The 17,340-nt window shown below is 45.2% G+C and overlaps 1 protein-coding gene across 4 annotated transcripts in view; it reads right to left on the bottom strand.

Moving 5' to 3' along the window:
- Positions 1 to 17,340, bottom strand: part of LOC138549941 (rho GTPase-activating protein gacN-like) — a 308,520-nt gene that overhangs the window by 282,424 nt on the left and 8,756 nt on the right. The window contains exon 2 of one of the 4 annotated variants that reach the window (XM_069642375.1): positions 2,414 to 2,552. The exons of the other annotated variants lie outside the window; for them this stretch is intronic. Within the exon in view, the coding sequence (XP_069498476.1) occupies positions 2,414 to 2,479 (66 nt within the window). The 5' untranslated portion in view covers positions 2,480 to 2,552. The remainder of the gene's footprint in view (positions 1 to 2,413; positions 2,553 to 17,340) is intronic. 4 annotated transcript variants of the gene reach the window in all.

The following is a 17,340-nucleotide window of genomic DNA, read 5'->3' as shown; positions in this document are numbered from 1 at the left end:
ATCTGCCCCCGCGTTGATGGCTTTTAACGCAATACTTCCAGCTGAAAAAAAAACCTTTGTGCAAGGGCATCATAACGTGCATTGTCCCAATCTCGAGGGATGGTAGGATAAGCTGCGGCTTTGAATGTTGAAGTACCAGTATGTACCACCAAGCTTTCTGGTGTAGGTTGATTAGATAAGAAATTAGGGTCAACTGGAGGTTTGTATTTTTTTACCAACTCCTTATTCACAGCAAGAGTAGTTTCTGTTTTCTTCCAGAGGTCCACAAGTGGATTCTTTAGTGCTGTATGAAAGGGTAGCACAGGCTCTTTACGAGGGCTCTTATCTAAGACGTCGGTTAGGCCACAGTGGGTAATGCCCTTCGCAGGACTACCCCATCCCAAATACCCTAGGACTCTGTTCATTACAGTTCTATAGGCTCAATTTGGATGAGAATGCACATGCACATCTGAAGTTTCAAGCTTAATCTCAGGGGAAGTATCTAGACCACTTGTATCTTTTAGGCATTAGACTAGGTCTTCCAGCCTTGAACCTTCCGAAATTAATTCCTCCAGAACATTCGGAGTACCAAAACATTCATACCTAAAGTGAATAACATCATCCACTTCTTCCTCTTTCAAAATGGAACTGAAGGATTTAAAGAAATCCGTCTTTGATTGCGGGTTATATCTGGATGTCGAATCTGAGGCCGACGTCAAAGGTACCTTCAACTTCCTTTGAAGAGGATGTGATGCTGACTCAGCGGTGTCAACACCAGTCGAATAGACATCTCAGAGGCCTTTATACTCAGGTTTTTAGGACTGCGGGTCAGAGCCTTAACCGATTGCCTGCTGGTCTTAGAGGACATGGTGGGATGTACGTCTTCTCTGGCTCTGTCGAGGGGCCAGCAGGAGTCGCCTTGGAGTGAAATAAATACAAAATGGCTGCCTTTTAAAGACTTCCTTCCCCGGACTTAGGAAACTAATTATCCACTCAATTTGAAAGTGTGCCTCAGCCAATGAGAGATTGGAAGGGTCTTAAAACTGAGGCTAAAAATCAGGGACACTGTCTGTAGGCTGGGCACGGGGGGGGGAGGGGGGAGATTTTACCGATGAAGCTGGAGAGCACCAGAGAAGGGGAACCCTTTGTTGAGCCCAGAAGAGTGGTCTGCATCAGTGCAGAAGATGTGAACACTTGGACCCCTGAAGAGGGTGTTTGTCAGTGAGTATGGGGGGAGCCAATGGGACCCAGGAAGAGGGGTGTTCTCCAGTTTAGGGGGAGCGGAACCTACTGAGCCTAGAAAAGGGATGTGCTCTTGTGAGGAAGAGGATAGGTCCAATGAACCCCAGAAGAGGGGTGTGCTGCGGAGGGGGAGGAGAGCACTGTGCATCTTGAAGAGAGCCCCTTTAAGCCCAGAAGGGGTGTCTGCTCCAGTGACAGGGAGGGGTGCCCCTTGAGGCCAGAAGAATGAGATACCCCAGAGACCTGTGACCAAAGAGAGGTGAGGGGAAATTAAATGTAGCAAGAGAGTGATTGATTTTGATAACCGGGAGAGGGGATATATAACAGAGCGAAGTACACCCTTTCAACCCCAGAAAAGAAATGTGATCCAAGGAGGGAGAGGAGAGGCCCAGAATAGGGGTGCTCCAGTGAAGAGAGAGAGGGAGTGGGTGTGATTCAGGAAGGGTGAACATGCAAAAGAGGGAGACAGCACTTGTTCCTGGCAGTGGCGAGTAAGTAACAGAGAGAGGTAAAGCACCAGTGAAGGGGAGGACCTTTGAGACACTTGCCAAGGGGGAGGAAGCCCCAAAATATCACAACAGAAGCAGTGCCTTGTAGTCCTCTGAAGAAGAGATAAGCACCGAGTTCTAAAACAAACTAAGCAGGACATCTTCTTATATGGAAATGTCTGTTTACCACTGTTTGCTGTCATTCATATCTGAATCTAAGTTTAACGTTCACATTTCCTGCTGAGCTTTAAGTTACAGCCATACTGAACCAATTTCCATGCAACAGTTTTATGTATTACTGTTGCGTGATAAAAACCCTTTAACAATTACCGGTGTCAGTATTTGTGTGACAGTAGTTTTAAAAGTCTTACATATGAACAGTTTGGTTTACGGTACACAGGTTGCCTTTGCATGTAAATTGAAGGACTCATTTGATCCACGTTATTAGTAAAGGTGATGTGGAGGACATATCTTGGGCAATCCAAGTTATACTTGGGGTCTCCCAATCATTCCCTACTCGAAAGGATGGCTGGGGGGATCACTCATCTTTTTGAAGCGTTATCGTACTCGGGTGGTTCCTTCAAGGAGTTGAAGTTTCCTCTCGTGTTCGATCACTGAAGGACACCATTAGGAGGTTGCAACTAGGTAAAAGGTCTTTTAAAAATGAAGTTTCTCCCATAGAAGTGACCAGAGATTGGACTTACCTTAATAGAGGCCACATTGCTATCTGTCGCAGTCAAAATGGAGTTGATCTGTGTGTCCCAGTTCATGGCCCGACAGGATTGCAGTGGGTCAAAGCCTTCAGGAGGGCGATAGGAACTTTTAAGAACGTTCTGAGGGAAGCTTAAACGGACAAGTAAAAGGTCACTGAAATATTCAAAGATAGGTAAATACACTTGTATTTGTCCTTCTTCAATTTCAGTACCCCCTCCTCCAAAGATAGGATCAGACATAAAAATCCCCAATAGTGCTTTGGTGCCCGGCACTAGTATTATATGAACAGAGCAATCACATTTTCACCATTGCTCACACTATTAAGTTCACACTCTGATACAACTGAGTCTCCATATTCAGGTGACTATTTACAACTTCTTGCATGACGACGGTTGCTTTATTTGCACAAAAGCTCTTCCCTTTGTAAAGAGTCCAATATTATAACAGAGTGGGGCACATGCACAATGAGTACCGCAAAAGGCATATGTAAAAATGTTTCGCATGCATTTGATGCCACGTCACATGTTCATTCATTTTATTGGCGGAGAAGGGGACATAGATCATAATTTGTGATTCTGCCTCTTCCTTCCTCTATGCAATATAAACAAGCATTGGCAATGCTGATAGTTTTGGCTTGTGTAGGCACTTGCAAGGCACTGCCGTAGTGGTATTAACTAGCCATTGATGGTAGCTGGTGCAAAATGGTGGAAGTGTCTGGGCATCTAATAGCAGTGCCTGGCAAATGCCTAATACATATACACATGCCAAAACTGTTGGCTTTGTCGATGCTTGTTGTTAACAGGACTTCAGTGAAAAATATGCTTAGTGCTTATGAATCGAGTGGCTGAAGGCAGAATCGAGTGGCTGAAGGCAGATTTAGTTAAGACATTTTATTTACACCAGTAGCGGGTTTACAGCTCCAATTAAGTCATTAAATCTGAAAAGACTGCTTTGAAAGAATACCGGCAGGCACTTAGAGTGTAAAGTTTGATGGTAAGGCTTGATTAAAGCAAACACAAAGAGCTCCCATGAGGAGGGGTTTTGGGAGATGAGGGGCAGGAACTGGTTGGGAATGGCCATAGGGATTAGCATGGCCATGGGCAGTCAATGGGTGAGCAGATAACCAAACGACACCTACAAACTTTGTGTCTCTCCTCATATGCCATTTCACCCTATATGTACTCTAATGCAATAGTTTCTGGCAAGCGCCACCTAATAGCCCAAACTAATAAACTAGCATTTGGCCCAAACATTTTCATGCTTGTGCAAATGCTTTGGATTCCTATGGAATCTGCCTGCTTTTTACACCAGCAAAAACAGGCAGATTCTGTACAAATCCTTTGTAAATGCTGCCTGTCATCCATAAATGGCAGGCAGAATTTACTTAACTTGCACTGCAGAGTGCGTAATAGAGGTTTTGAGCTTTGGAAAATGGAGGACTGGATGCTTAATCAGTGTAGGTAGGAAGGGGTTGAGCCTTCTGCTCCCCTTACCTCGCCCGAGGTAAACAGCAATAGTACAGACGACGTAGGTTTGTATCCGTTAAAGGAACTAAAAAAGGCAACAGGATATAGTAATCCGATATATGAACTGCCTGCCTACTGCAGTGACGATAGTCCAGAAAAGACTAAAAGAAAGGAGGAGATCTTTAAGGTCTTACAGGACAAGGAGGAAAAAAGTGAACAAATATATCAGCAGACATAGAATGAGAGATTAAGAGATGGAAAGGAGAAAAGGATAAAGCTGACGAGGTAACGTTCGTACAGATCGAATGGATGGGTGGACAGATATTGCTCTAGCTCGATGGGAAAAGTATCGAGGTAGTTTGGCAAAAGGAAGATCAAGATGAAAAGGATAGAAAAGACAGGGAATGAGGGAAAAGATTGAAAGAAGATGAGCACAAGAGAAATAATAGGCAGAGACGAGAACAGATGTATCAGGAAGAACAGGGAGGTATGACAACAGAGAGCAATCGAAGAACGAGATAGGCAAGAAAAGAAGAGAGAAGAGGAGGAAGCACAGAAATTATGGGATAAAAGAATACAAAGACGAAGGGAAGAAGAAGAAGAGACTAGAGAGAATGAAAAAAATGGAAGAGACAAGAAGAAGATAGGGTTAGACGTGAAGCAAGAACGCAAAGAGAATTAGACAAAGCTGTGGAGCAAAAAAGAAGACAAGGGGAATGCAATATTGATCACATTCAGAAAGAGTTAATGGAATCAAGTCCAGTAATATCATGGAGCCATATAGAGAAGTTCCTCCCGTCGCAGGAAGCAACGGCAGGACCATCTAGGATAACCCTAACAGAGAATTTTGACATAGGGGGCATCGGGGAGAGAATCGAAAAAGCCTATCAAGACTTAAGGGAAATTTGCAGAATGGGAAGCCGAGGGAAGGGAGAGCAATCCCTGGCCGTTCAATCACGAGGCGAGGAAAAGAGACCCGTTCAGTCTTGAGCATAAAGCTTTGTCCTTAGACAGGCTGACTTTAAACAAGGGTGATGGGGATGAAAGCCATGCTCACTAATGCCAGCCCGGCGGCGCCGGCAGCCCAGCTCGGTGCTAGATCGGCCCACCACCAGCGCATCATACTGCTGCTTGCTCCATGTCACAATGAGCTGCAATAGTTTAAAATGTCAACATTCCAGAATTCCCAGTTAGCGCTGAGATCCATATGCCAAATTAGAGCAGCATGACCAAATTCCATTATGCCCAGTTAACATAGTATGAATGTATTGCATTAGGCCCAGTGTTATCTGGTTCATTAGGTCCAGTTAGCATGGCATGGCCAGTTTATATTAGGTCCCGGTTAACAAGTCCAGTGTACCACAAGGAAATGGTTGGCAAGAGATGTGGTTTGCAGTGCAAACTATGTTGGGGTGACGTTTTTTCTAACCCTGATCCCCCCCCCCGCGCCCCACATTGCACTACATTTTGCAACTGTGGACAAAACTACTTAACGCTGTGCATCTCAATGGGACCAATTACACTTAGAAACTGACGTAAAGACAGTACATAGGTATTACAGTTAAATATATAAAACAATAATAGAATCACACTGCATCATGTTAGAGCCTGTGTTGCTTCGTGTACCCTACGAATAAATACAATTATTGTATGAGCTCTTCAACCATGTTTTGCATGTTGCATTCACGTATTATAGTCTTGCTACCCCAGCTAACATATACTAATACTAACATGTATAATGATGATTTGTTATTTGTATAGCACGTTCACCAAAGTACTGTACTTAGAACATAAAACATTATCACACAACCAAAGTTTGTACTCTTTTACCGACCTCAGAAGGATGAAAGGCTAAATTGGCCTTGAGGGATTTGACCCTTCCGACCTGCATATCACACACAGATGGCAACAACAAGAGGTCAGCCTGCTGACCTATCCTACTTATGTACTGAGTATTTTGAGCCAACGTGCGCCATTCCACTTACTCACTGATTATCTCTTTTTCAGGCAGCGACTGGCTGAACCATGTGCAAAAGCATATATGGCTGTGGCAAGTTTGAGAACATGTGACTGACTGTGCCCCAGCAAGAGTGGCCTTTATGAAATATTGGCCTCTTGTGAAATGCACTCTGTCCTTCAGTAGAAAGGCTCTACTATGCAGACGGTCAAGTGGCTAAACTGCTGATTGTGGTCTCGGGTAACCGAGAATTTAACCCCCTACTAGGTGATATTGTGTAGACTAAGGAGTCCTTAAGAACAGGTCCAGCCCTACATCTAAGAGATGGATGCAAGGTACCCCATAGTGCCCGGGCACTCTTAATTAATGAGGCCATGTGGAACGGGGCTAAAGCCCAATTCTCTACAGAGTTTGCCCATCGCCATATTCATTTTCTCACATGATTTGCCCATGGCAGTTTGGCACACACTTCATGCTGCTTGAGCCTGGGGATCATTTCTGACCATAATATTTCTATTCTGGCCATCTTTTTCTAAGCTGTGTCATGGCAAGTTGGCAAAGGTGGCCTCCCAAAAGTATCTGGCTTGTATTGCAAGCTGAGGAGCTGGCCATGCATGTTTCCATATCCTCCCACCTCATATATGGCTTGTCTGACTAGTCTCTAAATGCGTTGTGGGAAACGGGGGCCTTTCTTTGTTGTCACTGATTTGTTCTCCTCTCTGCCCTAGACACAAGGAGCGCTCAATCATCCACACCACGTGTTGTCAGTCCACAGGTTCAGATGTGTGGAAAGGGTGCAGTAGGCGTTATTTTGTTTCACAGGTCTTTAGAGCAAATGTACTTTGAGAAGCATCATTATTCCTGACACTTCCCTAGCCTTTTCATCTCCTCTGTGTCCAGACCCCTATGTCATAAATCACCAATGTATCAACTGAAAAGGATACGGTAACCAAAAAAGGATACAAATTGGTAGGGCTCTTCCGGATACTTTTTTCACACGACTTGATTGTAGGTAGGTCAATTTAGACCTTCCAAATGATACAACTCTCTGACTGGATGAAACAGGCAGAGAGATGGATCACTGGAAAGGGCGTGGGAATTGTGTAGGAAGTAGGCCTAGGATAGATAAAGTATCATAAGAAACTGTCCCAATCGAATTATTAAGATAACACAGTTTTAGCATTAATTCAGACACTGACCTTATGGCAAAAACTGAAGTAATCTGAAGTTCCTTGAAGAAAACCAGGAGTTGAACAAACGACAAAGGAAGGGAATATTAGTAAGGGAGACTTATCCCGAACGGCACGAGGATCTCGCTAGATACCGGGTTGGTGCACCACAGGATAGCGTCCAAAGTACTGTGCACAATAACTTTCCAATAGTTCATGAAATACTTCCTTTCCCACGATGAACAGAAATAAGAATTTCACCTGTTAACTGTCACAGGTACCAAAAGTTCAAAAATAGTTCAGAAAACCACGTGCAGGATAACACGCGATAGAATGCACGCAGCCAGACCAGCCACGCTTGAAAACAGCGTTCGCGTGTAGATATTAGCACGCGAACAGGATACACGTAGCTCAGGACAGCCGCGCTTGCAGACAGCGTCCGCGTGGAGATTTGGCACGCGAACAGGATTCACGCAGCTCAGGACAGCTGCGCTTGCAGTCAGCGTCCGCGTGGAGATTTGGCACGCAAACCGGATTCACGCAGCTTAGGACAGCCGCGCTTGCAGACAGCGTCCGCCTGGATATTTGGCACGCGCACAGGATTCACGCAGCTCAGGACAGCCGCGCTTGCAGACAGCGTCCGCGTGGAGATTTGGCACGCGAACAGGATACACGCAGCTCAGGACAGCCGTGCTTGCAGACAGCGTCCGCGTGGAGATTTGGCACGCGAACAGGATTCACGCAGCTCCGGAATTAGCATGTGTAGGGAAACACGCTCAAAATAGGCCAAAGAAGTTGCTGAAGGGAATGCGAGAACGCAGGTCTGGAGTTCAGCTACCAAAACGCCAAAATTGACTTAATCAGAAGCAGCGATTGGAGTTTCCACGCTGCTTATGTACGCACTGCCGTGATACACGTGACGGACCTAAGTCACGTGAATTTTAACAATGTCAAAAATGCAGACGTCGTTTTCCGGGCAATGCATCGAACAACCTCCATTTTGAGTAGAATGGTCTAATGGTTCTATGGGCGTAACTCATTTTGTATGGAGAGGTCGTTCCTGGTCCAGAGGTATGTCCAGCAGGCATGACAGTGCCACCCCCCAAAGGAGCAGCCTCTCCCCTTTTCGAGTGGAATCGCCTTAATAAAGCTGGAGCATGAATGTTAGACAGAGGTTCCCAGGATCTATCCTCGGGACCATATCCTTTCCAATCCACCAGATAATATGGTTTCCCAGACCATAACCTCATGTCCAGAATGTCTTGTACTTCATATTCGTCTGACCCTTTCACAGAAATAGCAACAGGCCGTATACGCAATCTAGTAGCATCCGAGCACGGTTTGATGAGTGACACGTGGAATACAGGATGCACTCGCCACCGTTGTGGCAAAGCCAGACGGACAGCAGCCGGATTTATAACGTGGAGCACTTCATATGGCCCGATGTATTTAGGCAACAATTTCTTTTTACCGGGTATCCTCAAGTTTTTTGTGGACAGCCATACCTTCATACCTGCTTTGTAGATAGGTGCAGGGGTTCTATGAGCATCGGCATAGGTCTTATCTCGTTTTTTAGCTTGCTCCAATTGCTGCTTAACTTTCTTCTGTAGACTCTTAAGATCTCTAAAATTACGTCCTGCTGCAGGAGTATCCAGAGACAAACTGGAATCCAAAGGAATGGATCGTGGGTGTTGCCCATACAAAGCATAGAAAGGTGAAGTACCTATGGCACTATGATAGGAATTGTTATAGGCGAACTCCGCTGCCGGCAGAACATTGAGCCAATCTGACTGAAACTGCAGACACAAACATCCCAGATATTGTTCCATAGTGCTATTGACTCTCTCAGTCTGTCCATCCGTTTGAGGGTGATAAGCACTAGACAATCTGTCATCAATTAGTAATGCCGAATTTAGTGCTCTCCAAAAACGTGACGCAAATTGTGAGCCCCTGTCAGTGATTATCACTGAAGGTAGCCCAAAAAACCGGAATATATGCCGGATGAATAGATCAGCCAGACCAGCAGCTGCCAATACAGGGGATAAAAAGCGCCAATTTTGTAAAGTAGTCCACGACCACCCATATGGTATCGTAGCCTTTATTTCTTGGAAGTTCAACCACAAAATCCATTGATATCATGTCCCATGGTTTTTTGGGAACAGGTACAGACTGGAGTAAACCCACTGGTTTGCCAGGAGTGTTCTTGCATTGACTGCATACCGAACATGTTGAAACATAATTTATAACATCTTGTGTTATAGACGGCCACCAACACCATCTTTTCAGTAACTCCAGAGTCGTCTTCTGTCCAGGATGGGCGGCAATCAAAGAATCATGACCACAACTGAGGGCCTTGTTCTGAGTGGTACCAGTTGGTAAATAGAGTACTCCTTGTTTAAAAGGCAAACCATTGTATATATCAATATTCAATTCCTGAATCAATTGTGGATTTAGTTTCACCCACTCCTGTAACTCGTTTTTTAGGGAAGGTTGTGCAGAACAACTACATATCACGTGATCTGCCAACAACTTATTTTGTAGCGATGATTCTTCCTTCACCTCTTCACCGATGCGAGACAAAGCATCCGACTTGACATGTTGTCTGGCAGGGCGATAAGTAATTTGAAAATCGTATTGAGCAAAAAAAACATGCCATCTGGCCTGTCTAGCTGTAAGACATTTCATAGTTTTGAATGACTGAAGATTTCTATGATCCGAATACACCACCACCTGATGTTTGGCCCCAAGAAGATGATGTCGCCATTCTTGGAAAGCATCCTTGATTGCAAGTAATTCACGCTCAGTGACAGTATAGTTTTGTTCATATGGGGTAAGTTTGCGTGAGAAGAAAGCAACTGGATGCTCCTCCTTAGTTTCTGCACAAACCTGCGAGAGTACAGCTCCTGTAGCGACACTGGAGGCGTCTGCTTCAACGATAAACTGACCATCCGGATCAGGATGTTGAAGTACAGGTGCAGTGGTAAATGCTTCTTTTAACCTCTCAAAAGAAGCTTGGGCATTCTGGTTCCAACAGAATGGAATTTTAGAACTAGTTAAAGCTGTCAATGAGGCCACTGTTTTGGAGAAAGAACGAATAAATCTGCGATAAAAATTCGCAAAACCTAGAAATGACTGTAATGACTTGACATTGTGTGGAACAGGCCAATTCAATATGGCCTTCACTTTGGAACGACTCATTCGAACACCTTGATTGGTAATGTCGTAACCCAGAAATTCCACTTCTTGTGTATGAAAGACACATTTCTCGGCTTTAACAAAAAGTTTGTTCTCTCTCAGTCTTTGTAAGACAGCTAAGACGTGTTTAACATGTTCTGGAAAATATGATGAATATATCAAAATGTCATCCAAGTAAATCACCACGAATTGGTCCATCATATCTTTGAAGATATCGTTCATGAAGAACTGAAATGTGGCGGGAGCGTTACAAAGACCAAAAGGCATCACTAAATATTCATAAAGGCCGTACCGCGTCTTAAAAGCGGTCTTCCATTCGTCTCCTTCGCGATTGTAAGCACCGCGCAAATCTAATTTAGAGAAATACTTGGAAGTTCCTAATTGATCTAACAGAACATTAATCAGTGGTAAAGGGTACTGATTCCTTATGGTGATGTCGTTAATAGCCCTGTAATCAATGCAAGGCCTTAGATCTCCTTCCTTCTTTGGAACAAAGAATAAAGGAGAAGCAGCCGGCGATTGAGATGGCCGTATAAATCCCATATCAAGAGCTTTATCGATGTATTCTTTCAAGACAACATCTTCTTTGAGAGTTAAAGAATAAACTCGACCAGTAGGAATTTTAGCTCCAGGAATTAATTCAATTGGACAATCATACTGCCTATGTGGAGGCAGCTGTTCTGCCTGACCTTTGTCAAACACATCAGCAAAATCTGCATATTCACTTGGTATATGTGTACCGCTCTGATGTACCACACTAATAGTGGAAATTCCCTCAATAGAGGCCAACATATGTGATTTATTTGACACCACCTGGCTGGTAAAACAATGTTTGTTGCAAAAAACGGAAGGATATTGGATCAATCCCGTAACCCAGTCTATGGCGGGATTATGAAGAGTCAACCAATTAAGTCCAAGTAATATTTTGTATTGAGGAGCCGCAATGACATCGAAGACTATTTCCTCCGAATGACCATTTGATAAAGTCATCTGAATAGGTACAGTCTCCTGAGTTACCATACCGGAAATCAAGACCGATCCATCCACAGTATTAACAGTTTCGGGTTTGTTCTTGTCTATAAGGGGTATAGAACATTTCTTGGCATATGTGATATCGATGTAATTATTAGTGGCTCCAGAGTCAACCATAGCCTTGGAAACCAAGTCTTGATCATTGAAACGTAAAGTCATCTCAACAGCTATTGGTGCATGCGCTGGAAACGTAATGGAGTCCGATGTAACACTGGACACTGGGACTCCTGCTACTGTCGAGTTTTGGCGTTTCCCGAAGGCTTTTTTGGTCTTTTAGGACATGCCGCCAATAAATGCTCAGATGAACCGCAATACATACATAAGTTATTTTTTCTTCGGTTCTCTCTTTCGGTTCTAGACAACCGGCCTCTCACCGCACCAATTTGCATTGGTTCAGGATCATTCGAAGAAGGTGCCGGTGTATCAGAACGAACTGGTGCATGAAGGAAAGGTTTTCTCTCCCCTTTGCGGGCATTTCTTCGGGCATCAATTTGTAAGATTAAATCAAGAAATTCTGAAAAACCTGCGGAACCACTGGGACCGTGGACAAGGCATCTTTGAGTTCTTCTGAAAGACCCTTGTAGAAAACAGCCGTCTTCTTGTCTTCCGGCCATTGAGTTTCGGCTGTTAATTGGTTAAATCGTGCAATGTAAGCCAACAGAGTTTGAGTGCCTTGTTGTAAATTCAGCAACTCCACATCTGTGGCTTGAGTAGCATAGCGCATGTCAAAGACTTTGTTCATAGCAGCCAGAAGATCATCGCAATCGTACAACAAAGGGCTATTTGATTCCAATAAAGGATTTGCCCAAGCAGCAGCTGTACCCCCCAAATGGGAAAGCACGAATGCTGCTTTAGTAGTTAGATCGGGAAACGAATTAGGTCGGCAAAGGAAATGAAGTCGGCACTGATTAACAAAAGTTCTATAGGTTTTAGGATCACCTGTGAACCTTTCCGGGGGAGCCAAGGGAAACTGTGTGGGCATAACCACTTTAAGAGTTTCCTGTGATAATGATGGTGCCGTAGTCCCAGATCCAGATGCCGTGGCTACTGGAACCTGTGCTCCCTGAGGAGTGGCATGCATGGCATCTTGCATAACATCCATTCGATGCCGTAGCACATCCTGTGCCGTAATCATTTCATTTCTCAAGTCAGCGATTAACTGTCAAAACAGTTAAAGGATCCGTACCCTCCATGGCTTCTGATTCTGTCATAAATCACCAATGTATCAATTGAAAAGGATACGGTAACCAAAAAAGGATACAAATTGGTAGGGCTCTTCCGGATCCTTTTTTCACACGACTTGATTGTAGGTAGGTCAATTTAGACCTTCCAAATGATACAACTCTCTGACTGGATGAAACAGGCAGAGAGATGGATCACTGGAAAGGGCGTGGGAATTGTGTAGGAAGTAGGCCTAGGATAGATAAAGTATCATAAGAAACTGTCCCAATCGAATTATTAAGATAACACAGTTTTAGCATTAATTCAGACACTGACCTTATGGCAAAAACTGAAGTAATCCACGAAGTTCCTTGAAGAAAACCAGGAGTTGAACAAACGACAAAGGAAGGGAATATTAGTAAGGGAGACTTATCCCGAATGGCATGAGGCTCTCGCTAGATACCGGGTTGGTGCACCACAGGATAGCGTCCAAAGTACTGTGCACAATAGCTTTCCAATAGTTCATGAAATACTTCCTTTCCCACAATGAACAGAAATAAGAATTTCACCTGTTAACTGTCACAGGTACCAAAAGTTCAAAAATAGTTCAGAAAACTACGTGCAGGATAACAAGCGATAGAATGCACGCAGCCAGACCAACCGCGCTTGAAAACAGCGTTCGCATGTAGATATTAGCACGCGAACAGGATACACGTAGCTCAGGACAGCTGCGCTTGCAGACAGCGTCCGCGTGGAGATTTGGCACGCAAACAGGATTCACGCAGCTCAGGACAGCCGCGCTTGCAGACAGCGTCCGCGTGGAGATTTGGCACGCGGACAGGATTCACGCAGCACAGGACAGCCGCGCTTGCAGACAGCGTCCGCGTGGAGATTTGGCACGCGAACAGGATTCACGCAGCTCCGGAATTAGCGTGTGTAGGGAAACACGCTCAAAATAGGCCAAAGAAGTTGCTGAAGGGAATGCGAGAACGCAGGTCCGGAGTTCAGCTACCAAAACGGCAAAATTGACTTAATCAGAATCAGCGATCGGAGTTTCCACGCTGCTTATGTACGCACTGCCGTGATACACGTGACGGACCTAAGTCACGTGAATTTTAACGACGTGAAAAATGCAGACGTCGTTTTCCGGGCAATGCATCGAACAACCTCCATTTTGAGTAGAATGGTCTAATGGTTCTATGGGCGTAACTCATTTTGTATGGAGAGGTCGTTCCTGGTCCAGAGGTATGTCCAGCAGGCATGACACCCTACGGCTGTGGTTGTGGCCATCCCGATGCCGAGGGAGTAAGTACCATCGTCACATGATGAAAAAACAGCCTTGATTACTGTTTCATTAATCTTGGATTTAGAAGCTTCGGAGCTATGAGACGTCCTGTCTTGGTGTGCTTGTTCATTAAGAATGGGCCCTAGGTCATTTGTAATTATCGCTTCGCAATGCCGATTAGCACTCAGGAAGTGGCAGCCAACTACTACAAACCGTGATTGGAGCCCCCAGGTAAATGATTGCTTGTGCAGACACCGGGCCCGCAATCTTCACCCGCTCCCCAGCACCGATAAATGCAGTTCCCCACCATAGCTACTCTGCGACTCTAGGCGTGAACCAACTTTTAAGCTATACATCTATGAATGACAGCACAACGTGTAGCCACTGGATTTTGTGATAAGAATTGTGTTTGTACTGATGTGCTTTTTTGTATGTAGATACAATGTAATAAGTGCAATGATAATTTATATGTAAACGTTTTCTATAACTGTAAACATCAAATAAAAAAAATAGCCACTGGAGGTCAGAGAATAGGTTTACATCACCCCTTCATTCAAACCGCACCCATATCCCTCTGATGCCCCAGTGGCCGCTTTGCTTCTTAGTGAAATATCCGTAATCAGCAGAACCATGGCCAATATATTAAACTATATATCTGTATGCACGGGGCTTCCATTTACACCAGCTCCTCTCAAACAAGCCGTGCTATTAGTTGATAGATCATTCTAGATATGATGACTGCCACCATAACATATTACCGCAATTCGTATGCCTGGCGGCACACAACGGTAACACTGCATCATTATAGCCACAGTAAATGTGAGTGCACTGTCCATTCGAACATTTCAGGCTAATCGCTGCTTCAACAATGTAAAAAACCTGGTAAATGGCACAGTCACCGCCTTGCGAACCGTGATTTGTTATTTCGGCTTTTGTCATTAGCAACATTGTTTGTCATATTTGTGTCAAGTTAAGATTTCCTATTATGGGAGCTAATTGAATGGCATTATTTAAAAATAAAAATAAATTAAGACGATATGGATCGATTACGAGTGCCCTATGTTAGAAGGTGCTCTATCTTTCTTGTAAGGATGCAATGCAGCGGGAAGTATAGCGGAACTCCAGGGGTGTCCAGCGACCATGTAAATGGCAGCATAAGTCCCCTAGGAACGACATGAAAAACACAGCAAGCAAGGCAAACTCGATGCCATTCCTGATCCCGAGTGATGTTAACCCCAGCCCCAGCGCACTGTGAACCCCATTACGGTGCATGACGGTAATTGTGGTCCTACACTCTAATTTGTAACTGCTAACTATCATACCCAAGGTGCCCTTTGGTGTGTGGTACCACGTTCGCAAACAAACTCGTGAATGTGTATTCTATTCTGGCCATTAGAATGAGCATCGCGGGTATGCAGGTTCTTGTTAACCACCTTGCTCCATGCAAGCGTTATCGCTGCTATCCTCCGTTATATACACGGAACCAAATTCCTAATCTACTCTCTCCCTACCTGAACGTGTGCGGACCCCCCACCAGGTCTCCTGGCATGGATCGGGCACCAAAGAGCAGTTGCTGCCTTGTCGCTGCATGTTCCGTGATTGGAAACGCACTGTCTGCAGCACCGGAGTCGATGGACAGGATCAGCTCAGCTTCTCTCATGAGTCCGGCCCGCCCAGTGACAGACAGTCCACCCCATCCCCCAACCCCCAACCCCCAACCTTAATGCACGAGTAACTGAAGGGACTCATGTTACAATTCACTGGGAGCGGGCGGGCTGAGGCGGCCCCGCCCAGCCCGCCCGCTCCAGGTGTTTTGTAAAAAAGTAACACTGCACTTGTCTAAGACCTGGCGGCTGGCACCATGGTGTCTCGCGCGGACTCAGGGCTGCCTGCAGAGCAATGTAACAAACAGGCCCAGGCGTGGGCTTAGAAACCAGCCCCTCGTGTCTCCAAGTGAATCCAGCCCGGCCACAGGCGGCGGAAAGGCTGATGGGGCCTGTCCGACCCTGCACTGAGATCCGATTCCCCCACCCACCCAAAAAAATGCCAACAACTCTGCAGCAGTCTGCCAACTCAAGAGTGCCGGTGCCGGCAAAAGAGTGCCGGTGTTGGCTACCGGCAAACACCGGCACAAATTAAGCACTGTATATCTCTAGACAGACAAGGAAGTGAGATGGGTGGATTTAGAACTGCCTAAGGATAGGACGCCAGATCCTATATCATATCCAGAGCACCCTAAAGGACGATCACATAGTGAGAAGGGAGAGTCGCCACCATATGTGAGTAGGCTGACGTCATTGCCAGGTAGAAGGCGACCAGGAACCATTGTCCCCACTATGGATAGGTAGACGATGGGAGCCAATGTGAATTTGGGTTCACGCAGTTCCCTTTATTGGAGAAAGGAGGGGCCAGACCGCAGAATATCCCTTGTCCACAAATGGATAAGGATAATTTAAGATGCAAACTTCCCAGCTTAACGGCGGGTTCAGGGAAATGGATTTATGAGCTAGAAAAGAGGACGGAGGAAATACTCTAGCAATAGGGGACATTAAGGGTCTCCTAGCAGCCATTCTTGGGGAAAGGGCTGATGACATTTGGACGAGAGCAGGTTACTCAAGTGTCACGGCACAGAACACTGTGCACGATGGAGTGCCATTTAATAATTGTAGAGCAGATGTCTGGAGAGCGCTCAGGGTACAGTATCCTGATACGTCAGATATGGGTGCAATTATGGCATGTAAGATGAAAGATGACGAGGATCTGCTTGCTTACATTCAAAGTATTCAGGAACGCTGGACTCTTGAAATGAGGGAGCCGTGGGCGAAATCAGTGGCAGTATTTTACCACATTTTGCCAGAACAGGTGCAGAGACAGCTCAAGAAATTAGTGGGAATGGAAGCGAAGCCATGGGCAGAGATACAGTTGACTATAGCGCATCACTGCCGGCTGTTACAAAAGAAAAATAATAAGAAGAAAGATGCTAGAAACCTTGAGGAAGCCAAGTTAGTTTAGAAGAAATTGTCAAAGTATGCCATAGAAGGGGCGGTATTGACAAGCAGAGAGGAGCTGGGAACGCAGCAAGCAGTGGGTGCATTGCAGGCGAATAATCAACGCCAGATGGACCAAGGAGGGAATAGGAATGGGCTACATAAGAAGGGGTGGTTTTTAAAATAACCAAGGTGAGTTTCAGAATATGCAGAATGATAATCAAAATGTGCAAGGAGGATTTAATCAAGGGGGGGCTAGTCAGAAGAGCTCCTCTTGTATGTTGGACAATCCAAGGGTATGTACAGAATGGGCAATTTTCAAGATGAGGGACAGCTTATACTCCAGCATTTAGCTCACAAAATAGGGACAGGTTTTCCCAAGATCAGACAGTGTATCAAGCAAAAGCGCCGCAAATGCAACAGGCATTGCAACCACAGCAAGCAACATTGAATCTGTCTCAATGGTAGTCACAGCACGCATCCATGCAGATAAAGCAGAATGCAAACACGGGACAGTTAGTGACAACTAGAGTAGTGGGTGTCACTGTGGTGGGAGGAAGTCCTTTTACAGGTACAGGGATAAGCATGTACCCACAATATGACAGCTCACAGGGTGACTTGATGTGTTCAGTACTATCGGTGACACCAGACCCCCAAGAGGAACC

Source organism: Ambystoma mexicanum, chromosome 1q (genome assembly GCF_040938575.1).
Source record: "Ambystoma mexicanum isolate Mex_15411 chromosome 1q, UKY_AmexF1_1, whole genome shotgun sequence".
NCBI lineage: Eukaryota > Metazoa > Chordata > Amphibia > Caudata > Ambystomatidae > Ambystoma > Ambystoma mexicanum.
The sequence above is the reverse complement of the archived record's forward strand: the minus strand, read 5'-3'. Positions and strand labels throughout refer to the sequence as shown.